Source organism: Puma concolor, chromosome D2, assembly GCF_028749965.1.
Source record: "Puma concolor isolate L17-30 chromosome D2, mPumCon1.1.hap2, whole genome shotgun sequence".
In the NCBI taxonomy this organism is placed as follows: Eukaryota; Metazoa; Chordata; class Mammalia; order Carnivora; family Felidae; genus Puma; species Puma concolor.
The window spans coordinates 3,573,782-3,599,133 of NC_141677.1; the positions used below are offsets into that span (position 1 = coordinate 3,573,782).

Consider the following 25,352-nt stretch of genomic DNA (forward strand, 5'->3'; position numbering starts at 1 on the left):
TCTCCAAGGCAGCTAGGGGTTGGCCGACCTTGCTCTCCGGCTGAAGGTTGGCCTCAAATCTGTCCCACGTGAGTCTTCTTTCAGGGATCTTTCCCGAAGCTAGCCTGCCCTGTTCCCAGTGACGATGAAACCACAAGGGAATTTGCCCAACTGACATGGCCACAGGTCAGGCCACTGGCTGTGTGTCTGTCTTGGGTCCGTTGACCAAAGCAAGTCCCACAGCCCAACCCAGAATCAATGGGCCTGGAAGTGGAGGAAAAAAGGAGTGGATATTTACTGAACAATAGTACGATGTACCACAACTGTTCAGTTAAGGTTCTCTTTAAATTCATTGAGATGGTTGAGGAAGATTGGAGGAGTAAGGTATGAGGATAAAAGATGTAAAGAAATGCTAAGTAGAGGCACCTGGGTGGCTTAGTCGGTTGAGCATCTGACTCTTTGTTTGGGCTCCCCGGTCACGATCCCACAGGTTCTTTTTTTTTTTTTTTTTTTTATTTTATTTTTTTTCAACATTTATTTAATTTTGGGACAGAGAGAGACAGAGCATGAACGGGGGAGGGGCAGAGAGAGAGAGGGAGACACAGAATCGGAAACAGGCTCCAGGCTCTGAGCCATCAGCCCAGAGCCCGACGCGGGGCTCGAACTCACAGACCGCGAGATCGTGACCTGGCTGAAGTCGGATGCTTAACCGACTGCACCACCCAGGCGCCCCAGATCCCACAGGTTCTTAAGATCGAGCCCCGTGTCAGGCTCTGTGCTGACCGAGCAGAGCCTGCTTGGGATTCTTTCTCTCTTTTTCTCAAAATAAATAAATAAATATTAAAAAAATAAATAAATGAGAAGCAAATATGCCTATTGATCCACTGACGGCAATGTTTCATAAACTGTGGATTATATTTAACTTAAATCTCTGTCCTTATGTTCCAAACAAAATATTTATTTACACGTGTGTATCCGTTGTTAATTAAGAGTACTGCATTAGGTATTAAAGATTAAAACGGTCATGTTTCCTAGCCTAAGAATTTCAAATTCAGAGTTAGAAATCAAATAAATAGAAATGACAGACCATAAATCTCTGAAAAGTAAATCTTTATAGTGCTATGAAATTAGACAGAAGGGAGCCTGATTTTGTATGGAAAGTCAAGGAAGTTTCTGGAAAAAGTGGCTGCAAGTTGAAGTCTGGAAGAGAAAGAGGCATTTCCACTGGAAGGTGACATGACAGAATTAGGCCCTAAAGTCAGAGGAAGAAAAATAATGATCAAAAACCAAAAGAAAATACTTTTGTCAGGAGTCTGGAGCAGTAAACCCAAGTCAGACTCTGTGGGTTCGGCTAGACCATGAAGATAGTGCCAAGATTTCTTGTCTCATCCCAAGAAAAGTAGGATTTTCTTTTTTTTTTAATTTTTTTCAACGTTTTTTATTTATTTTTGGGATAGAGAGAGACAGAGCATGAACGGGGGAGGGGCAGAGAGAGAGGGGGACACAGAATCGGAAACAGGCTCCAGGCTCTGAGCCATCAGCCCAGAGCCCGACGCGGGGCTCGAACCCACGGACCGCGAGATCGTGACCTGGCTGAAGTCGGACGCTTAACCGACTGCGCCACCCAGGCGCCCCTAGAAAAGTAGGATTTTCAAACAGAGGGGACAGGATCACTAGTTATTAGCTCCCATTCAGATTCGTCCCTACTTTTAAGTTCCTTTGTTTTTATGAGTTGGCTTCTGTGAGGAAAGCTGAATGTGTAGCGTTACTTTTATAAATTTCAAAATGTATCTGAGTGAAAACATTTGACAAGGAATGTGTTATTTATTGGATGTCTGTAGGGGATTGAGACATGTTTACCTTTGAAAAACATGTTTTCCCCGAAGATACAGAGGTAAATAACTACTGCTCAGTGTCTTCAGTAGTTATGTTAATGCCGCGTCCGTAGAAACTGAACTGTGTGCGCTACCTGGCCTCTATCAGGTCATGACATCTGGCACAAGGAAGTTGGCTGTGCAAGTGTGGACTCACTATGTCGTCAACACGTTGCAGTCACTACAGGTGTGAAAGGGAGGGGAGGGGAGAGGGAGGGAAAAACCACACTTGGAGACTTTCCCAGGGTCTTTCAAGGATACCTTAGCGTTCGGTCAGATCCACTAAAAAAACCATTATGATTGCCAAACACGACCCAAACCCCTTTACAGTAGTCCCTAATGCCAAATGATACTTGGGAGGTTTTGAGAATTATACCATTACAAAATACATCATATTAGTTGCTTTCAAAGACATGGGGAAAAAGAAGTTTGGAAACCACATCAGGGGGAAGAATCTGGGTATACTTGAAAACAAATTACTTCATGTTTGTGTGTAATGGTAATAACAGGTTTAGTATTCCCTGATTTAATGTGATTCCCATTATTACGAAGAAAATTATGTGGGTCTGAATAAGTAATTTCTTGATAATTATGTATATAAGAAAAATTACTGAATCAAGATATCCCCTGGTATTAAGAACTTAATTATTTTGGCCCATTATAGTCTCGTTGAAATTCCCTATGTTTGCAAGTTTGGAACATCTTTCATACAGACCTGCAGTTACCTTCTGTAGTAATTAATTATATTTTTATCATCATTAAGTGAAAACATATTGTGTTTAATGCTCACTATAAGAATGTAAGTCATAAGTAAAAATGAACTGAGTAATAAAGAAGGTAATTGAAATCTCAGGGTTCTATTTTCTTGAGATAAATTTACATTTACTCTGCCACATTAGTTAGACCCACTCTGTCATATATAAATGTTTTTTGATGTAAAAAAATCTAATGTCAACACCATCATGACAGGATTTTTTTTGGTGGGGGGGCTGTCATGTTCCCATCATCTAGGGAAAAAATGCCCGGTTCAGGTTGTCACTGTGTCACCATATTGCTCTGTATGTGCTGAATAAATGGCTATGCCGGTACTAGCTCATACTAATATTTACTGAAACTTTCACAGTCAAATTTAGTAGATAAAAGGACATCACAAAGCGGAAATGCCTTTCACATTTTGGAATCCCCACTCTATTTAAATAAGTCACATACTACCTCAAATCATATTTGGAAAGGAGCCTAGTACATGAACAAACAAATCAATTAATTCATTTGTTAATAGATGTCATTAAGTCATGTCCTTCCTGAGGGCAATTAGGGTTGGCACACAGCCCGGGTCCTTCAAAGCTATTGACGAATGTCACTAGGGGTTGGCATCTGTGTTTAACCAGGAAAAATGATACTGTACTGCCCTTACTTGACTTCTTTCAACCTCATTTCCATGTAAGAATAACAAGACCATTTCGCTGGCTTGGTGTTTGGGTTTAATGAAGAATGAAAGCGCTTAGCCAATGTCAGGCACAGAGATGTTAGTTGATGTTTCGTTCTCCTCGTCCTTGCTTTCAGGCAGGTGGGAAAGATGGCGAACTTCACCTCTGGTTTGGTACAGTGCTGACATAGTCATCATTTGTACACCTGAGGATGTCAGTGCCTGGACTTGTAAAGTAATTCTGCTGTCATCTGTGTCATTGGCCAATTTGAGAGGAAAATTTTCATGAAAACACGTGCTAACTGGGTCTCTACACCCCCCCACCCAAATAAATATGTACATACTTCAAGAAAGTTTTTTTTAACCAAAAATTAGCAAGGTCTTTTGTTTAAATTGATATCTTTAATTTATGTCACTTCATAATGATACATGTCTACTTTTATCCCCTTGAGAGGAAGATAAAGTATCCACAATCTGGACACACACGTTACGTTTTAGCTTGTCACTTTCGTACCCAAACGATGCACCAGATCAGACTTGACCAGTAACACAGTCGCTACGATCTGTGTAGCAGGGGACATGTTCAAGGCACATCTTGATGTGTAAATGCCTGCGCAGTGAGTTGGAAAGTCCAGTTGACTATAATCCTGAAACTGTGTCATCTGGTTCTAGCACGTTCATGTGCTAGTGCCCATGCTTCTTTAGAGCTTTTATCAGAAATGTCAGTAGGCGGTTGTGTTTATCTGTGGACCTTTTGTCCCCCTCGTCCCAGTTGTGAGCCCCGTAAGTACAGGAGTACAGGAGCACATCTGTCTTTCTCATCATTGCCTGTCATCTTGAGAGATGAACATTAGCTATAGATGGGAATCTATGGACAGATATTAGTGGGTTTTAAATTCAAAACATGCCAACAACTCAGCAACTTTCTTTTATTTTTAAACATTTTTATTTTATTTAATTTTATTTATTTATTTTAAGAGAGAGAGTTAGCAGTAAAGGGACAGAGAGAGAGGGAGAAAGAGAATCCCAAGCAGGCTCTGTGCTGTCAATGCAGAGCCCAACATGGGGCTTGATCCTATGAACCATGAGATCATGACCTGAGCCGAAACCAAGAGTTGGATGCATAACCCGCTGAGCCACCCAGTCCCCCAACTTAGCTACTTTCTGAGATAAGCAAATTCTTGGAGGCCTTCCACACCATACACAAAATGACCTATGTAACTATGATTCTCACAATTACCAAAAATATTACTCAGAAGTCTCACTCCTTTTCAACAATTGGTTAACTCACAACATAACTCAGATTTGGCACATTGTGTAATGTAGTTGGTGTGTGAAAACATCATCTGTATCTTGATAATATAAGCCGTCTCAGGGTCCCTTTATTAGAAAACTCAAGAGGATTGTGTCATTACCTTAAAGGATAAGCTTAACAGCAGAAGGTGTTGACTCTAATTACAGGGGTAACAGAATATACGGACAGGGGCTGTGAAGTAGGGAACAGATACTGCTTTATATTCAGCCAGTCCAGAAAAAAAAAAAAAAAGAGGAAGAAGAAGAAAGAACTTTCATGACAATAGTTCTGTTTCTCTAGTACTGTACTCAGGGATCTTTTTTGAAAGAATATGTATTCTCCTCCTGTTTTTTTTTTCCTTTGGGAGCTATGTTTTCATAGGTTCTATCATCATCTCTTTTGTGTCTTTCCCCACCACCCTCCCAAAAAAGTCACCGATGTAATCTCTACTTCCTTTCTGCTCTCAAAAAATGTGCACATGGCCACTGCAAGTAGGGATGCAGGTGACATTTCAACCAAAGTGGGGATTCCACACACAGCCACCCATCGTGTCCACGTAAGTGATATCTGTAGATTTGGGCATCCTGGCCGTTCTGGATACATGTATGTGTAAGCATTGATCATATTTTAAGTATTCACTTAACAAATTATTTTTGACCTCTTTTTTTTTCTCGTTTTATTTATTTGTTTGTTTATTTATTTATTTATTTTTTCAATATATAAAATTTATTGTCAAATTGGTTTCCATACAACACCCAGTGCTCATCCCAAAAGGTGCCCTCCTCAATACCCATCACCCACCCTCCCCTCTCTCCCACCCCCCATCAACCCTCAGTTTGTTCTCAGTTTTTAAGAGTCTCTTATGCTTTGGCTCTCTCCCACTCTAATCTCTCTTTTTTTTTTTTTCCTTCCCCTCCTCCATGGGTTTCTGTTAAGTTTCTCAGGATCCACATAAGAGTGAAAACATATGGTATCTGTCTTTCTCTGACCTCTTAATGGAAAGGCAAAAAATCATCTGCTCAAGTGGAACTCACCCTCAAGGGACAGAGATATGTGCAAACCCATAGTCTAGTAAATATGTAACATAATTCAGACAAGGGTACATAGTCTAAAAAAACAGAGAGTAAGGATTGACAGAGAGGAAGGGTTGACTCAAGGGGCTTATGAAAGGGTGTGGGTGGAGGATAGGCCATCTGAAACTTGGATGTGGATGTTGGGAGGAACCACTCACACAGGAGTGATGTAGCAGAGTGAACAACAGAAGAATGTGGAGGTAGGTGTGACCTCGGTGTTGTATGAGGTCAATCTTGTTGAATTACTTTTGATGATCATCAGGAAGGTAGGGATATGAGATGACCTCCATCTCCTCCACTCAGTTCTCCTTCTAATACCCTCAGGACTCAGCTGTGTCTAGTCAATAGATGTGTTGAATGAGTGAATCCCATGTATAATGAATTCATTCCTTTGCTATAAACATGACCAAGGTGATAGGTATTAGGGAATAGATAATTCATAGAATTTTCAATTGCTGATATTTTATATAATTTTTAAATTTAAATTTACATCAGTTTTAATTTCAGTGGTCTATGTGGTGTCAACTCGAAGTTTTCAGCACCCATTGAATGATTAAGCTCCCACTAACATCAGGGTTCTTTTTTTGAACATTTTGTTTAGGGAAATATATCGCTCTAAAGGAGAATGTGTCACTTACTTGAAAATTCAGGGAAAAAATATCTCAAATCCTTGTGGTGAATGAAAGTGACATTAAGAGGGGTTGCTATACCAGCACCTCATTAGTCTTTCAAAATCACGGTTGTCTGAAGTCATGCATGCTCCAATAGACAGACGAGGTCAGCTGGATTTATAGAAATTGCTGTCACAGTAAGTGAGGAGGCTTCAAAAACGCTGACTGTTATGCTTCACACATGTCCTCAGTTTCCATAAAATTTTAACAAGGGACTCATTGTATTTACCCTTCAAAAGACTCCAAGAGGCATAATGATAAGAAACTCTATTTTTGCCCCTACTTCCTGCTGAAAAGAGAATCTTTGCAAACAATTTTACCACTTTCCTATTAAATTAATGTTTATGTCTTGGCTAATTTATTTCATTTGTTTTGATAATGCCTGTTTGTGGTGGATAGGTAAATAGATAAAAATTCCAAAATTGCTTAGTCTTCTTTTTTTAAATGTTTTTAAAAATTTATTCATTTTTGAGAGACGGAGATAGATCACGAGCAGGAGAGGGGCAGAGAGAGAGAGGGAGACACAGAATCTGAAGCAGGCTCCAGGCTCCGAGCTTTCAGCACAGAGTCCGATGTGGGGCTTGAACTCACAAACTGTGAGATCGTGACTTGAGCCAAAGTCGAACGCTTAACATACATACATATCATGAGATTACCCATGAAATTTCCATAAATCATGTTGGATCAAAGTTTACCTTATAGTCCCCTATTTGAAATTCTACATTGCCTGAAATGTCAAAATACATTTTACCTCATGATATTAAAATATCTGTTCTAAGGAAGAGATATTATAGTTTAGTTAGTTAACTAAAGAATAAAACTAAATGGATTCCACTATGGATATCTAAAGTATTCGTCTTCTTTGGTGGTGACCTAAAACCATATATAATTTGTTTTTTTGTTTTAATTTTGAACCCACAGTTTGAATACCTTTCTAAACAACTATGATAAGTAAGGGTGTGAAGACAGAAAGACAAGAAAATAATTCCTCAGATGATACAAACACAATTAGAACTATCCTAACAAAAGGAGGCTGGGAGTAAAATATTGGTCTTCATAAATGAAGGAGAGACTCTGCTCCATCTCACAGAGGCCAAAATGAGCTTGGCTTTCAGCAAATGTTTTGCGAGGAAGAGCCTTTCTAACTGTCTAAGCCCTCAAATGCCACCTTGAGTCTTAACAGCATGTATGAACTAACTTTGGCCAAAATCTTTTAAAATTTATCTGAATGTTATGGTTCAGTGGTGGTAGTGTCTAAAGATGGCTCGGGGGCCTGGGTGGCTCAGTTGGTTAAGTGTCCGACTGTGGCTCAGGTCATGATCTCACGGCTCTTGGGATTGAGCCCCGCACCAGGCTTTGTGCTGACAGCTCAGAGCCTGGAGCCTGCTTCAATTCTGTGTCTCTCTCCCTCTCTGCCCCTGACCCATTCACACTCTGTGTCTCTTTCTCTATCAAAAATAAACAAACATTGAAAATATTTTTTAAAATAATAAAGACAGGGAACTAAGTGTAGCCCCCAAGGTTTCTTTGGTTCTAAGCAAAGACCGATCAATTTGTTTTATCAGAGTGCAGGACCAAGAAGTCATTTGTTTATCATTTATAAATTAAACTGTAGCCTAGTTTTAATGTAGTATGAAGTTTAAGAAAATAATTTTTGCAAACTACTTGTAGTGTTAGTGACTTTATTATAATTTGGAAATGTTATAGAAAAAGAATCTATTGCCATAGTCATAAAATTTTAAATATTTACTTTTTTATAAAAAGATAGATCTTCCTTCTGTCTATGGATGGTCCAAAAAACTCTTTTTTTTTTTTTAATTTTTTTTTTAACGTTTATTTATTTTTGAGACAGAGAGAGACAGAGCATGAACGGGGGAGGGTCAGAGAGAGGGAGACACAGAATCTGAAACAGGCTCCAGGCTCTGAGCTGTCAGCACAGAGCCTGACGCGGGGCTCGAACTCACAGACCGCGAGATCATGACCTGAGCTGAAGTCAACCGCTTAACCGACTGAGCCACCCAGGCGCCCCCAAAAAACTCTTAATAAACATATAAATGCATATACAGATAGATATAATATAATATACATACTAGCTTATCCTGAAGTAGAGAGTGATAAATATTTTCATCTCAGTTTTAAGTATTTTTTACAGGTTGGCTTACCAAACATTTGGCTTGGTTTACTTGGTTTACTTAAAAAAAGAATTGTATTCATTGTATTCAAATGGGAGAAATATCAACATATTGGGAATACATGAGTGTAAACCAAAGTCCCTCAATTTCTGGCACAATTTAAATTTTTAAAACATTGATAAATTAATATTTATCTAAATTGCCAAATATTTGGGTTTTTAATGTTAATATTTAAATTTATATTTACCTAAATGATATATTAATGTGTACATAATGTACTTATTAAAATATATAACTTATAAAGTCAATGGACTATTTCATTGTATTTTTAAAAATACAGTTGAGTGAATTTAGGATACTCTGATCATATCTATTAAATTGTAATGGAATCAGTACTGAAGGATTTTAAAAAATAAGAGTGATAAATATTAAGTGATAAAGCTTATAATAAATAGTCCTTTTTTTTTTAGCATGGTTGAATATGTGGATTTTATGATGACATTGTTTTCCAGGTTAATTTTACTTTTAATGACTTTTAATGACTTTTAATTTTATTATTAATTTTACTTTTTATGACTTCTTGAGAAACATGCCGTTGACCTGATTCATGTCATAAATGGCCCAGGGACAGTGTTAGGCATGTTGAGGCTGTCCCCAAAGCCAATTGCAAATAATCATATGGCCTGATTATTTAAGTATAAAGCAACACTTTTTTAAAGATTTTGGAAAGAAAAAAAAAAGGAGGAAGGGAGGAAAGAAAGGGAAGAAAGGAAGAAAAGAATAGAGAAAAAGTATGTTGGTGGGAGAAAAGAGGGAGGAGGGAGGGAAAGAAAATGAAAAGCCTTTTGAATATATTCAAAGGAAAAATCCAAATAATTTTAGGTATTTAGTTATTGTTGCATGTGATATCAAATAAAATGTGGTGCCTTGATACAGTGTGATAGAGGGAAAAATTAAAATGTCTCTGGTGGGCTGATGATGCCATAGGAAAGCCACATTCTGTTTATGTGTGGTAAAATCATAGAACAAAAAGTTCATTGACATAGGTAACATATAACATTTATTTTCATATACATACAAATTTATCTGTAATGATTCTCTAGGAAGGGCCTGGTGTTCTGGTTAGCCAAATAGTTTAGGCATGTGAGAGACAGCATTCTATAAAACCAGAACTTTTTCTCTTTGTATTTGATCAGTTAAAGCTGTACTTGAGAATGGACCATGAATGTGCCGGCTTTAGTCAAGAGCGTGTGTGGTGTATAATGAACATTCTTAAAGTTTCTTGGTCACTAATCTTGTGATTGCCCTCAGAATTTTGGTTATACTACAGACAGAATGGGTGCCGAATCTAACAGAAACCCTGAAATTTCATTCCTGAAACAGTTTGTGCTGTCATCTTGCTCTTTCTTCATTCATTCCTCACGGGATATGTGTTCCGGAACTTCCCTGGGCGGAGCCCTAAGGCAGGGTTTACAAGGGCTTCTAATTCTAGAGCATTTTTCCCAAGTAACTTTGCTCAATTGTATCGCTATTCATTCTCATGTCAAAGTGTTCCTGTCGGATAGCATAGATGAATGTTAAGTTGGGTTAATGTGTAAGGACCTATGTTTTAGTACGAGCTGTGTTTCATCCGAGTAATAACACTGCAATGTACTATCTGAGGAAATGCTGGAAACTAGATAACTCTTAAAGGCTTGATTTTCTTTTTGTAAAATATGGTTACTACTCATGCCAACTCCTGAATTTCTTGTAAGCATAAACATGAAAATGCATGAAATGAACATTCTCTGATAATGTAGTAAAGTGCACAAATGAACAGCTGACAACTCCTGTCATTATCATTATTTTTTTTTAATTTGAGTATATTTGACACACAATGTCCTATTAGTTTCAGATGTACAGCATAGTAGTTAAACAACTCAAGACAGGGGCGCCTGGGTGGCTCAGCCAGTTAAGCGTCCAATTTCGGCTCAGGTCATGATCTCACGGTCCGTGAGTTCGAGCCCCGCGTCAGGCTCTGGGCTGATGGCTCAGAGCCTGGAGCCTGCTTCGGATTCTGTGTCTCCCTCTCTCTCTGACCCTCCCCCGTTCATGCTCTGTCTCTCTCTGTCTCAAAAATAAATAAACATTAAAAATTTTTTTAAATAAATAAATAAAAATAAACAACTCAAGACATTATCTGTGCTTACAAGTGTACTTACTCTTTGTCACCGCACATCACTATCACAGTACCATTGGCCGTATTCCCTGTGCTGTGCCATTCATCCCTGTGACTGATTTATTCTATAATAGAACTTGTACCTCCCTGTCCCCTTCACCCATTTTTCCTACCTCCCTTCTGGCAACCATCTATTTATTCTCTGTGTTTATGGGTCTGATTCTGCTTTTTGTTTGTTTATTCATCTGTTTTGTTTTTGAGATTCCACATATCAGTGAATCGTATGGTGTTTGTCTTTCTTATTCTGACTTATTTCACTTAGGTTCAGCCATGTTGTCACAGATGGCAAGATCTCATCCTCTGCTATGGATGAACACTATTCCAGGATACATATGTAGCATGTATATAGATACAAATACAAATACAAATATAAATATAATACAAATATAAATATAAATATAAAGCATACATATATTCTACCAATTGATGGGCACTTGAACTGCGTCCATATCTTAGCTATTGTAAATAATGCTTCAGTAAACATTGGGGTGTGTATATCTTTTTGAATTAGTGTTTTTGTATTCTTTGGTAATTCCAGTAGTGAAATTACCTGATCATAGGGTAATTTTACTTTTAATTTTTTTAATGTTTATTTATTTATTTTGAGAAGGGGGTGCAGAGAAGGACAGAGAGAGAGAGAATCCTAAGCAGGCTCTGAGCTGTGTGCCCAGAGCCCAATGTGGAGCTCTGTCCCTCGAACTCTGAGATGGTGACTTGAGCCTAAACCAAGACTTGGACACTTAATCGACGAGCCACCCAGGCACCCCTGTAATTCTCTTTTCAATTATTTCAGGAACCCAGTTCCATTCCCACCAACAGTACACGAGGGTCCCTTTTTCTCCATATTCTCACCAACACTTTTTGTTTCTTGTGTTTTTTGTTTTATTCTGACATGTGAGAGGTGATACCTCACTGTAGTTTTTATTTGCACTTCTGTGCTGATGAGTGATGTTGAACATATTTTCATGTGTCTTTTGTCCATCTGTGTGTCTTTGGCAAGTGTTTTTTCATGTCTTCTGCATATTTTTAGCTGGATTATTTGTTTTTTTGCCTTAAGGTGTTTAACTTCTTTATATATTTTGGATACTAACCCTTTATCGGTTATGTATTTGCAGATGTCTTCTCCCATTCATTAGGTTATCTTTGAATTTTGTTGATTATTTGCTTTGCTGTGCAGAGATTTTTATTTTGATATAGTCCCAATAGTTCATTTTTGCTTTTGTTTCCCTTGCCTGAGGAGACATAGTTGGAAAAATGTTGCTATAATGAATGTCAGAGAAATTAACTACCTGTGTTCGCGTCTAGGATTTTTATGGTTTCAGGTTTCACATTTAAGTCTTTAATATATTTTGAATGTATTTTTATGAATGGCATAAGAAAGAAGTCTGGTTTCATTCGTTTTCATTTTGTTTCTAGTTTTCCCAATATAATTTGTTGAAAACACTGTCTTTTCCCATTGCATACTCTTGCCTCCTTTGTTTAAGTTTCACTGATCATATAATTGTGGGTTTATTTCAGGTTCTGTTTGGTTCCATTCATCTGTTTGTCTGTTTTTTGTGGCAGGACGGTCATGTTTTAATTACTTTATGTAGTATATTTTGAAAGCTGGGATTGTACTACCTCCAGTTTTGTTTTTCTTTTTCAAGATAACTTTGGCTCTTTGGGGTCTTTTCTGGTTCTATACAAATTTTATGATTGTTTGTTCTAGTTCTGTGAAAATATTGGTGGTATTTATATAGAGATTGCATGGAATTTTTTGATTGTTGGGTAGTATGGACCTTTTAACAATGTTTTATTTTCCCAATCCTTGAGCATAGAATACCTTTCCATTTATTTGTGTTTTCTTCAGTTTCTTTCATTGGTATATTATAGATTTTGAAATAAGGTCTTTCACTTCTTTGGTTAAGTTTATTCCTAGGTATTTTATGACTTTTGGTGCAATTGTAAATAGGATTGTTTTCTTAATCTCTTTTTATGCTACTTAATTATTAATATATAAAAATGCAATGGATTTCTGAATATTGATTTTGTATCCTGAGATCTTACTGAATTAATTTATCAGTTCTAGTAGTTTCTTTTTGTTGTTGTTGTTTTTTGTTTTGCTTGTTTTTGCTAGACTCTTTAGGATTCCATATATAGTATCATGTTGTCTGCAAATAATGGAAGTTTTACTTCTTTCTTACCAATTTGGATAACTCATTTCTTTTTCTTGTCTGATTGCCGTAGCTAGGATATCTAGTACTATGTTGAATAAAAGTGGTGAGAGTGGGCATCCTTGTCTTGTTCCTGACCTTAGTAGGGGAAAAACTCTCAGTTTATAGTTTACATTTTTATATCTCAGAGATGGTTTATATATTTTAAGATAATTCAAATAGAATAGAAGGAGAAGTTCAATTAAGGGTCCACTGTAGGAAACAAATTGATAGAGAAGACGAAAATGACCTATATTAAGCATGCTTTCATTGAGCTATTGGCAGGACTTGAGGACAGTTCAGTTGTGGAGTCTGAAAGAATGAGAAGGGTCAATGCCTTCCCTAGGGCTTTCAGAGAGACCAACTTGGTAAAAGGGTGGGGCCATTGACCTAGAGTGGATTACATATATGTCTGGGAGAGGAAATCAATATGCTGTTTTGGGATATGTTGAGTTAAAAATAGAACATCTAAGTTGACTATTATATATATTACTTGGGAGTTTAAAGAATGAGTGTAGCCAGAATTTAACTTTGGGAGTTGTGAACAAATAAAAGTTGTTTAAAGGACTGGAAGAGATTGTAGAGTCTAAAAATACAGGTAGAGAAGGTAGACATGTCCATGACTGAAGCTTGGGAATGTTTTCATCCTAGGAATTTAGTGGTTCACATAGCATCTGTTTGGGTTTGAGGTCAAATCTACCACATGCCAGCTCTGTGTTCAAATTGTTTACTTCACCTCAAGGGCTGGCTTAAGCACTGAAAAGATTATACTGACACACCAGTGTCACTTACTATAATTCAAAAAAAGACCAACCTAAACCCTAATGTAAGTGAGGATGTCCAACAATCTTGACTATTTTTATTACAGTCTAAAAGTTTTATCAAATCTTAATTTATTTTTCTAAAAATTATTTAACTATCCTGACTTATCTTGGTCTATAACTGGGACAAGTCAACATCCTTTAACTCCCCATAAGCCTCAAGTTCATTAACTGAAAATTTAAAAAAATGGGTGGTAGAATATATATGTATCATCTTTACTATGCTTCTTGCACATAGTAACCATTCAACAAAGATTAGGCTCATTATTTTACTATTATTACTATCACCGTCATTAGTAATGATATCCTAAAGGATTGTTAGTTACGAGGATTAATTTATCTATGAAAAAACCTAGGTGTTAAACAGCACAGAGCAGATGGTACTTTCTGTCTCCTCCCCATCCGTACCTATCCTTCCACTTTACAAGTCTTCCAGATCTTCCGCATTTCATCGTGCTCTGAGTGTCAGAGTTCAGAAAAGCACAATGAAAGAACATAATTTAGAATTGTCTTAGAAGCTAAACTATTAAGCACACATGGTGTTTCGGTCGGGTGAGATTCCTACAATTAAAGGAAAGTGGAAGAGAAGATGCTCAAGGCAGCCAGTAGTTTATTGTTTCACATAAATCGTTTTCAGTAACAGGTGGAGAGGCTGTGGCATTTCACACGTGGAAGTGTGATGGCTTAATATGATCTTTTACTTCTAAAAGGCCATGCGTTTTATAGATCAGTTTTGCATCATCGATACTCTTTGTTTTCATTTTGTGAAGAGTAAATTCATAATATATAATTTCATTCTAGGGATTACCTGCAAGTCGTGTGAGGTACAGAGTAGATGATGTCCAGTTTCCTTATCCTGCTAGTATTTTTGACGTAGAAGAAGATTCTGGAAGAGTAATAACTCGAGTCAATCTTAATGAAGAACCTACGACAATTTTTAAGGTCAGTGCCGTGTTTCCCTTACATGGTCTGTTTGATATTTAACTTCTGAGAGTTCAGTTTAACAGATGGCTGTACAAAATAATTTAAATTACAAAATAATATATTTTTTAACCACATAGATATTTAGAGAATCAGATAAGCAAAAGAAAAAAGTACACTTCATATTTCACATCTTGGAGATAACTAGAATTTACCATTTTAGTATCTATCCTTATGATGACACTCCATGCAAATGCAAGTGCACACATAATGTGTTTTCAAATAATATGATCAAATAAAGGACACCTGGGTGGCTTAACCTCAGTCTGTTAAGCATCGGACTCTTGGTTTCTGCTCAGGTCACGATCTCATAGTTCATGGGATCAAGAATTGCATTGGGCTCTGGGCTGACAGCTCAGAGCCTGCTTGGGATTCTCTCTCTCTCCCTCTCTCGGCCACTCCCCCACCTTGCTCACACATGCACACACCCTCTCTCTCAAAATAAGTAAATAAACTTAACAAAATGAATAAGTAAATAAAATAACATGATCCTATTATTCATACTGCTTTTTTAACTTCATAATATATTGCCCATGCCAATAAATACTGGTAGTGGTATTATTTTAATGGTTATATGATGTTCTATTGTATGAATCCACTATTATCATTTTGTCTAATACTTTGTTGTTGGATAATTAGGCTGTTTCTAATTTTTTGTCATGATAAAATTTGCTGTTGTGAACCTCTTTGTGCAATAACTTTTGCTGCTGACCCGATTTCTTTCCCTTAAATACCGAGATGCAGAATTGTTGGGTCAAGTCTACGTACCCATGATAAGTTATACTTCCAGAAAATTTGAAATAGTGCTACCCTTCACTATTACCATAAATAATCTATTTTATTAAATGTCTGAGCATTTCCCTCTTCTGTAATTACTTAGAATACTTTTTTCATTGTTAATAAAGCCTCTGACCCTGCAATGAGGAAATGCCCTCATCGGTTAACCTTGTGGGTGTCATGGGTACCATGCCTCACATAATCCTACCACTGTTGGGAGAAATTGTTCCATTTGTAAAATATTAACCCAAGGCTAAATCATGGGCTGCAGGATGATCCTTAGTTATGGCTTCATGGTCTAAGTTGAACTGGTTTAGATTAATAGCTGTAGCTTCCAAAATTATACACATTCTGGACAAACACATAGTTTGAAAATATTTAACACTTCTTAAATGGAAGAATTATTCTTGACATAATATATGTTATCAAAAACTAAATTATAAATTATAGTAATAAATATTATATAGTCGTTCCACCTTGAAATGAAAGCTTCTCTGCATTTTGCATCATTGGAACTGTTTCTACTATGCAGTGTGGACTTGGTTGTCTATATTTTTAAGAGAGTGTATATCTAAGTGTATTAAACTGGAAAGATTTCCAGTTTTATCCTCCAGAGTGAAGTATTTCTGCCCTATAATCTTGCAGACAATTAATTCCCTGGAAAAATTAATTTCTTTTTATAAGCAAGCTAATTAGCTTTTTGCTATCGATGTGACTGAATTTAACACTTTTTAAATAAGTGTTGGTGCTTATAATGGCACATGTTTTACTGTAGGTACCAGTGGGGTTGTGTAAGAGAAATCAGTTTAAGCATTGGAGAGATGTCGCATTGTCTACCTGTTTTTACTGGTAGTGTTTTATCATAGAGTTAGTAACTCTACTTCTTTGAGTTTTCTTGTCTAGGAAATGAACATAAAACATCTACATGGTGGGACTGGTGTAAAGATTAAGTGAGAATATATGTAACATATCCTAGTACAGTGGTTGTGACCTGGCAGACAGTGAGGACATGATCACAGCGCCCCTTCTGGGGCCAGGCAGTCCAAAGATTAAAATGATGCCTTCTTTTCTTCTTGTTAATAATCTTTAACATGAATTTGTATTACTTTTTAAGTTGGTGGTCGTCGCTTTTGATGATGGTGAGCCTGTGATGTCCAGCAGTGCCACAGTGAAGATTCTGGTCTTACATCCTGGAGAAATCCCACGCTTCACACAAGAGGAATATAGGTATTGATTTCCATCAGTTTTTGTGATATGTAAAGTTTTTTTGTTTTGCTTCATTATGGCCTCTCAAAACTGCTGCGATAAGAATTGATCAGTGAATGGTCCTTCCCATTCTAGTTTAAGTTTTTCTAAATTAACATAATATTATCCTTATTTTAAAAGTTGATATTTAGTTAACATGACAATTTAGTCTATAAAAAATCAGCTTTCATAATGCTTTGATGAATAATGAATGCTTTAAAAATAATTAACACAGTCCTTGAAAAATACATTATATTTTGGGGTTTAAACTGCAACTATTTAATGATCCCAATGGTGAGAAGTAGGCATTTAGTTTCATGTTATGGCCAGAGACATAATTTGACATCTGTCTGAAATGATATTTCTCATATAACCAGTGAAAGAGAGAGGGAGAGAATGTATGTGTGTGTTTATGTGCATAATACATATTGCATATTATAATATAGAATTAGCATATATACTGTCTTAAGTCAGGATGCCATAATAAAATGCCACAGAAAGAAGGGCTCAAACAAATTTAGTTCTCACTGTTCTAGAGGCTGGAAGTCTGAAGTCAGGGTACCAGCATGGTCAAACTCTGGTGAGAGCTCTCTTCCTGGCTCACATAGAGGAAAGTGAGAGAAAGCAAGCTAATCTCCGGTATTTGTAAGGGTGCTAATCCCAAGATTAGGGCCCCACCCTCTTGTTTCTAAAGGCCTTACCTTCAAGTACTATGCCATTGAGGGTTAAGGCTTTTTAGGAGGACAGTCCACAGGATGTGTGGATGGATGGCTAGATAGATACATAGATAGATAGATAGATACATAGATATTCTTAGGAAGTGAAGAATTGAAAAAAATAATAAAACTAAATTTACTATATTTTATGTTTGCACATTACTGTAAGATTTATAATGCTTTCCTGACAATAGAGTACCACTTTCTTTCATGATACAGTTTAGTAGTTTGCTCTATTTAGAGACAGAGTCAACATTACATAATGATGCTAATTAGGACTCAAGAGGAAGGAAGACTTCATATAATAGAATGCTTTATCAGATTCTAAAATTTGTATTATTATTGCTTTGATTTATTACTTTCATAATTTCTAAGAACTACGTAAGAACTGTGAGTTAGGGCAAGGGCTGAGATACTGGAAGGCAGATGACACGTCTGGGAACATTTACCATGCTGGCCAAGTAGTGTTTCCTTTTATAAAAAGTTGCCTTTGCAATATGCAAGCAATAAATTAAAGTATATAATTTTACCAGAAAACTCTACATAACATATATGTAAATCACTGAGATGGAAAATATATTTAAAACTTGGGGCTCCTAGGTGGCTCAGTCGGTTAAGCATCTGACTTCGGCTCAGGTCATGACCTCACAGTTTGTGGGTTCGAGCCCCACGTCGGGCTCTGTGCTGTCAGCTCATAGCCTGGAGCCTGCTTCGGATGCTGTGTCTCCCTCTCTCTCTGCCCCTCCCCCAATTATGCACACGGGCACGCATGCACTCTCTCAAAAATAAATAACCATTAAAATAATTTTTAAAAAAAACTGCATTTAAACTGTTAAGAATTCTTGGTCAGTCTGTTTGAAACACCATTTTCTTCCTTATGTCCATCCTTACCAGTTCCCCTCTTCTTTTGTTGTCATGGTAACCTGTGAACTCCAGTTCTTTGCCAAGGTGCATGTGGTTTTCTGCTTCTAGAGCCCTTCCTTGAACATGTTTATTGTGGTCATGTCAAGAACCCAAATGAATGTAAACTCACTTGTGTTTCTCCCCAACTTACCTATATTCAACATTCATAAAAAATGTACTTACTATTTGGGATGGGTCCAAAAATCCTTCAGAGTTTCAGCCGAGCAAAATCCCAACCTGTGTTCTCCCAAAGTTCTCCTCCCATCTAGTCCATCCTTGGAACCCCAAAGAAGGCCGGAGTGATGATGCCTAATGCTGTCCTTTCGAATAGGCTCTGTAAATGGATCCCCCTTCTCTGGGTTTTCCTCTGCTGCTCATCCCTCTTAATAGCAGTATGCCTCCAGATGTCGGGAGCACGTTGCTTGTTAACTCTGTTAGCCAAACATTGGGGCATGAATGCCAAGGTCGTAGGTCTCATCAGGGCATTGTTCATTTAGCTTTCTTTTTTTAATTACCCTTATTCATGCCACCTTTTAAGAATAAAAATGTTTTGTTCAGTGAAGAATTTACCATTCCTTACCTTCTTGGCATACAACTACTAACTGCAAATAGATTCTATTAATGAAGTTGTTAACTTAGAGAAGAAAAAACCCACCAATTACTTGGTGCTAAAACTAAGAGGAGTGACATGAGCTTACAGGGAAGAATTTTTGCCCTTTCTGAAGAACATTTGTAACATTTGCAAATAGTGCCCTTGACCCTCCCAATTCGTGAGTTCCTCTGACACATAAGGGAGGTTTGGTAATCTTGTTGTATCCTACAGTTTATGAAGAAAGTCCTAAGAATCGATGTAATTGCCATAATGGATTCAATAGGACTAGGGCACTGAATGGGATTGTTTTCTTTTTTTATCAGACACTTAGAAACCTTGGATAAGAAAAAAGTTGTGCCAACCATTGGCAGAAGACACTACGTTTTTAATAAGACCAATAATTGAATTTAAATGTTTAAGTAACTTTACATATGATTTAAAGTGTAGAATGAACTATTAAAATAAAAAAAACAAACAAAAAAAGACCTAGGGCTGATCTTCATCAGTTCTCTCTCTGTGCTCGTGATTCCAAGTATATAGTGAGTCTGGATCCCTCCCAGTCTTTCCTTCTTCCTCCTGGGCACACAGCTAGACTCCACTTCCCAGCCTAGTTTGCTAAATTGAGCTATAGGACTGAGTTCTGGCAAATAAAATGTGGAAAAGTATAGTCTGCACTGTTTCCTAGCCTTACTTAACCTTTTCCCCATATGGACAGGTGAAATGGAGAAAACACCCAGAGACGCTTGGGAGCCATGTGTTGACAACTTTGAAATATAACAAGAAAGGAGTCTAGGCCTTTGAGTCACAGATAGGAAGAGGAATACTGAACTAGGAATGACATATGTTTACATATATTACATATGACTTTTTTTCGAAATCATTTATAGCCTTGGCCAGATGCACATAACTCCCAGAGATGCTAAATAATGTTATTAGACCTTTACTATCAGTATGATCCCTTGTGTTGGAATCGAATGGTGGAAGAGTATTTCACTTTGGCATAAAGATTGTTTTGAGGGGCGCCTGGGTGGCGCAGTGGGTTAAGCGTCCGACTTCAGCCAGGTCACGATCTCGCGGTCCGTGAGTTCGAGCCCCGCGTCGGGCTCTGGGCTGATGGCTCGGAGCCTGGAGCCTGTTTCCGATTCTGTGTTTCCCTCTCTCTCTGCCCCTCCCCCGTTCATGCTCTGTCTCTATCTGTCCCATAAATAAATAAAAACGTTGAAAAAAAAAATTTAAAAAAATAAAATAAAATAAAATAAAAAAAAAGATTGTTTTGAACTAAAATCACTTAAAAAGCACCAGCTGCAGGAAGGACAGTCTAATCTCCCTTTTCCTTCCTAAACACAGGACCTATAAACTCTGATGTGAAGGATGCCCTCCCTGTACCAGGAGGAAAAATGTTCTTTAATGAGGAGTCAAAGCCAAGAGAGCTGATATAGACAGGACTTGTTAGAATAATTCACATCGCCCTCCGGGCTCCTTCTAGAGTTTAATTTTCCGCAATGACCTCTCCCTGTTCATCCTAATACAAAAGTATGTTGGCGTTGCCATTTCTCTGGATCTTCATTGCCTCATGAGGGCTCTCCTGTCACTTAAAACTTATATAAATGTGTACGTTCTCTCCTACTAAGGTGACTTGTGTGTGTTTCATACTTAGACCCAGCCAGAAAACCCTACAAAGATAGAGGTAAAATCCTACTTCCATTACAGAATTGGTCCTGGTGGAAAAACTGTTTCATGTGATCCAATCTGGGGGGACATAAAAGGATAAGCAAGATTTGTGTCCCTGGTGGGGTGTGGGGAAAGCATGAGCACGGGTGGCAAAGGGAAAGCGGTGATCAGAGATGAGTAGCTTTGCCAGCTGAGATACATGCCGTGTTTACATGTCCTGCATGTCTTCATTCCCGTATTGGCTCTTGAATTGTTTAGGAATAACCAGTTTCAACAGATGTCTAGGTGTGAAGAAAGGTTCTAAAGATAAAATATTCATCCATTTTAGAATATTGAACTCCATTCTTTTTGTTAAATTATTTTAATGTTTATTTTTGAGAGAGAGAGAGAGAGACAGTGAGTGGGAGAGAGGCAGAGAGAGAGGGAGACACAGAATCCGAAGCAGGCTCCAGGCTCTGAGCTGTCACACAGCCTGATGCCGGGCTCGAACCCACGAACCACGAGATCATGACCTGAGCTGAAGTCAGACGCTTAACTGACTGAGCCACCCAGGTGCCCCTTGAACTCGATTCTTTTTTTTTTTTTTTTTTTTCAACGTTTATTTATTTTTGGGACAGAGAGAGACAGAGCATGAACGGGGGAGGGGCAGAGAGAGAGGGAGACACAGAATCGGAAACAGGCTCCAGGCTCTGAGCCATCAGCCCAGAGCCTGACGCGGGGCTCGAACTCACGGACCACGAGATCATGACCTGAGCCGAAGTCAGACGCTTAACTGACTGAGCCACCCAGGTGCCCCTTGAACTCGATTCTTAAACTGACCCTCTCCCCTAATCCAATTATCTTGTTTTTGTAAAGGTCAGTCATTAAATCTTGGATAATAAGATTAGTGAGGGTAGGTTAGAGGGCTGTGAAAAGAAACCCTTAAATTACAACAACTTAAAGAACAACAACAACAAAAAATGTGCTTAGGCTCACATGACCATCTAAAGTGAGTGTTTCAGGTTGGCGATAACTCTTCATGCAGTTCTTCCGCACAGTCATCAGGGACCTGTGCCAATTTAGGATCTTCCATCCTTAACATTATTTCAGAATTACTCCAGTCATTGCCATTTCTGTCCCTGGAAAGGGAAAGGGGGCGGAAGTCCACATCCAGATATTTCCTGAACCAAGCAAGGTAGGGCTTGCACATTTCACCTCAGCTCATGTTCCATCTCAGAAACCCAGGCAAATGTCCACAGCCAGCTCAGAAAGGGCAGACAACTTCTGTCCCTTGCTGGACACACGTACCTCAGTCCCACCTCTCTTACTGAGGGAAAAAGGAATATAGTGTTGGTGGAGAATTAGCACATTGAATGTGTAATTTTAGACAAGTTACAGACTTTTATTGCTATATCATCTTGATATGACTTGTTTTGCATTAAAAACATGTAAGATTGGGAACGTGAACCCATCATGGAATGGTACAGAGACATTCTTATTCCTCCATGTGTATTGGTAAAATAGATCACATTTTTCTTAAAGCCCAAAAGAATGCATACTATTTTTGGTTTGAATTCAAAGAAAATCTCAGATGGACATTTTGGAATGTTTTAAATTATTTCTAGTGATTTCAGCACATCCAATGTTAATAGCACATATTCCAAACCAAACCTTTCTGGACTTCAAAGTAAAGTTTGGTTGTCTGATTACAGTTAATTACTCTCTCCCTGTTCCTGAGAACTGTAATAGTCCTGATCACAAGGAAAAAGAAAGCATTATGGCAGAGTGTAAGTGAGAGTCACGAACTGTAAACTCCCTTTGTAGAGACTATCAAAGAGGTTTGAGAGGAGACATTTACTATTTGCTGAAACATTTCCCAATGTAGCAGTTCTACATCGACAGAGACACAAAATGCATTATTCTTTTTATGGCATTCAAAACATTTAAATATCCAGTTACTGGTAATTGCCTCCTTGCAGGAGTGCAAAAATAGACCTATTGTTACCTAGTCTAAAATTGTACAAGTAGGAACCAACAAATAACAAACATCATAGTAAATACTTTGGTATTTACCAAAGGAAAAGCTTCCTGGACTGCCTGCTAAGTTTCTGATAGCAGATAATTAGCAGGTTAGCTAACCAACGTACAAGTAGCAGTATAACTAAATGTCAGCCCACCCCCCTTTCTCATGTGTCTCTGTTCCCGATTCCTATTTAAAAACTTCCTCGCTTTCTGCTAATGGTTCTTTGAAAACGAAATAATGAAGTTTGTAAAGTTTTTGAAAGAATTCTACAAAGACCACCCCGTATTAAGGGAAATAATTTAGCCTGTCGAGACTAGAAGAGAAAATTCTCACATTCTTTTCTTGTGTACAGTGTATAATATTGGGATGTTTTATATGTGCTGAGAAAAGATTTAATTTTGTTTTTTCCTCACATCCTGTGAACTGAAGTTATTCCCTAATGGGCTGCCTTCAAGTCATTTTTAAGGGTAGGAGACATCTCTTAATGAGAAAGCAATTTGCCCCATACAGATATGTGTGTGCTTTTATAATGGCCAGATTTACACCAGTTCTTAAGCAAACTATGCACTTATTTCTGTTTGGTCCCTATACGGTTATAGTACTTGAAACAGACTTACTTTGTTCACTCCATGGCCTTTCCATGTCTCCTTGGGTCACTTAATTAGGTTCAATGGAGAATCGAAACATCATTTGCTTCTTCTCTTTGTCATTGAATAAACACTTATATTTTCCAGAAAACACTGAATTCTTCTCAAAATTTTAAACAGCATGGACCTCTTCAGGCTGTATAACATTTCTTTCCAAAATTATAAACACGCATTCGTGTTATTAGGGGCAAACACACAGCCAAAAATTTCAACATTGTAACAGATTTCCATTTCATGGGTCATTTCTGTTTTATGTGGTTCTTCCAGTTCATCTTTTTGACAAACAAGGAGACGCCAGAAGCCAGAAATTTCAGTCTCTTAGAGTTCGTACCTCAAGTTATCATTTTTTATTCCTTCTTTTCCCTTTCCTTGAAACAAATTCCTCTTTCCTTGAAACAATTTTTTTTTAAATCTTTATTTATTTTTGAGAGAGAGACAGAGTGTGAGTAGGGAAGGAGCAGAGAGAGAAGGACACACGGAATCCAAAGCAGGCTCCAGGCCCTGAGCTGTCAGCACAAAGCCCGACACGGGGCTTGAACCCACAAACTGTGAGATCATGACCTGAGCCAAAGTCTGACGCTCAACCAACTGAGCCACCCAGGTGCCCCAAAACAAATTTCTTAGAGTCAGTGGCACCTCTTAACCCTTTGTTGTTAAAACTCCTCTCTCTAAAATTATAAAAAAAAAAAAAAAAAGGGGGGGGGGCGCCTGGGTGGCTCAGTCGTTTAAGCAGTTGACTTCCGCTCAGGTCATGATCTTGCGGTTTGTGAGTTCGAGCCCCGCGTCGGGCTCTGTGCTGACAGCTCAGAGCCTGGAGCCTGCTTCAGATTCTGTGTCTCCCTCTCTCTGACCCTCCCCCGTTCATGCTCTGTCTCTCTCTGTGTCAAAAATAAATAAACGTTAAAAAAAAATTACAAAAAAAAAAACCTCTCTCTTGTCCAAAGTCTCCAGATGGCTTCATTTTTTTTTTTGCAATGAATTCAATGCAAATACTAGCCCCTACCTTACATAAATAATCATTAGTTTTGAGTTATTACTATTCAAGTGATTGTCTCTATATCCTATGCAATATCGTTTCTTAATTTAAACCATTCTCCACAGATTGATTCTCATTGGAAGCAGAGAGAAATAGGTTAATCTTAATGAAAATTCTGTTTTTGAGGGCATGGCAGTAATGGGCAAAACTGCCCATAGGGATCACGTAGTCAGCCTGATAATTTAATAATTGCTTTTTCTGATATCCTTGCCACAAAGTCGTGAGGAACTCACCCTTTCAATCTTCATGTAATTGTGGATATTGGGAAGGTATTCCCTGTGGGGAGATTATTGTTATTATATTTGTTCCTTTAATTTTGTTCTATGCATTTTTCTCTGAGCCTCCATCAGATTTAGCATCCGCTTCCTCTTGCAAGTAGTATGACTGTGTAGGGGAAGAAAATTAATTTTCCCTCTCTCCTTCCTAGTTCTTGACTGAGATTCCTGTAACAAAAGACAGATTAACAAAAGAAAAACAAGGAGAAGTCTATTAACATGCATACTTCATGTACACATGAGAGACACCCAGGAAAGATAAGTAACACAAACAGGTGGCTTTAAACTTCAGGATCAATACCATCTTAACAGGGGACGGGGAGGGGGGTAAAGGCCTCTCAGGGAAGAGTCACTGATTTTTAGGAAAGAGGGGTGGGCCCTGAAAGAATCGATTGCTGGTGTGTCCATCTTTACATGTCCTCTCCTGTGGCGACTCCATTTCCCTGGTCAGTGACACTCCTGGGGAGGGGATCCATGACATTTGAGCTCCTTTTGGAGGATCTATCTGTCTTTAGGCAGATAAGTGTAGCTCAGAGAAAAGCATCTCCTTGTATTTGCTATCATTTGAGTGCCTACAGCTCAAAATAATCAATAGGACAAAGTGGCATATTTTGGGGTGGCATGTCCTCTTGCCCTTTGTCTGAAACTGAGCTAAACTCCTCATTTAAGACAGGTGACTAATAATGCCCTCCTATCAATTATTAGCAGGTATCTTGACAGGGATCATTCTTTTTTTAAAAATTTTTTTTTTCAACGTTTTTTATTTATTTTTTTGGGACAGAGAGAGGCAGAGCATGAACGGGGGAGGGGCAGAGAGAGAGGGAGAC

General features: G+C 38.0%; 1 protein-coding gene across 15 annotated transcripts in view; it reads left to right on the forward strand.

The window, feature by feature from the left end:
- The window catches only part of PCDH15 (protocadherin related 15), a 1,260,230-nt gene that overhangs the window by 1,076,613 nt on the left and 158,265 nt on the right, over positions 1–25,352 (forward strand). For all 15 annotated transcript variants that reach the window (XR_015241496.1, XM_086679475.1, XM_086679485.1 and 12 more), the window contains 2 exons: positions 14,482–14,622; positions 16,553–16,665. Coding sequence is in view for 14 of the 15 variants with exons in the window: in XM_086679475.1 (XP_086535601.1) it covers positions 14,482–14,622; positions 16,553–16,665 (254 nt within the window). In the remaining variant the exon portion in view is untranslated. The remainder of the gene's footprint in view (positions 1–14,481; positions 14,623–16,552; positions 16,666–25,352) is intronic.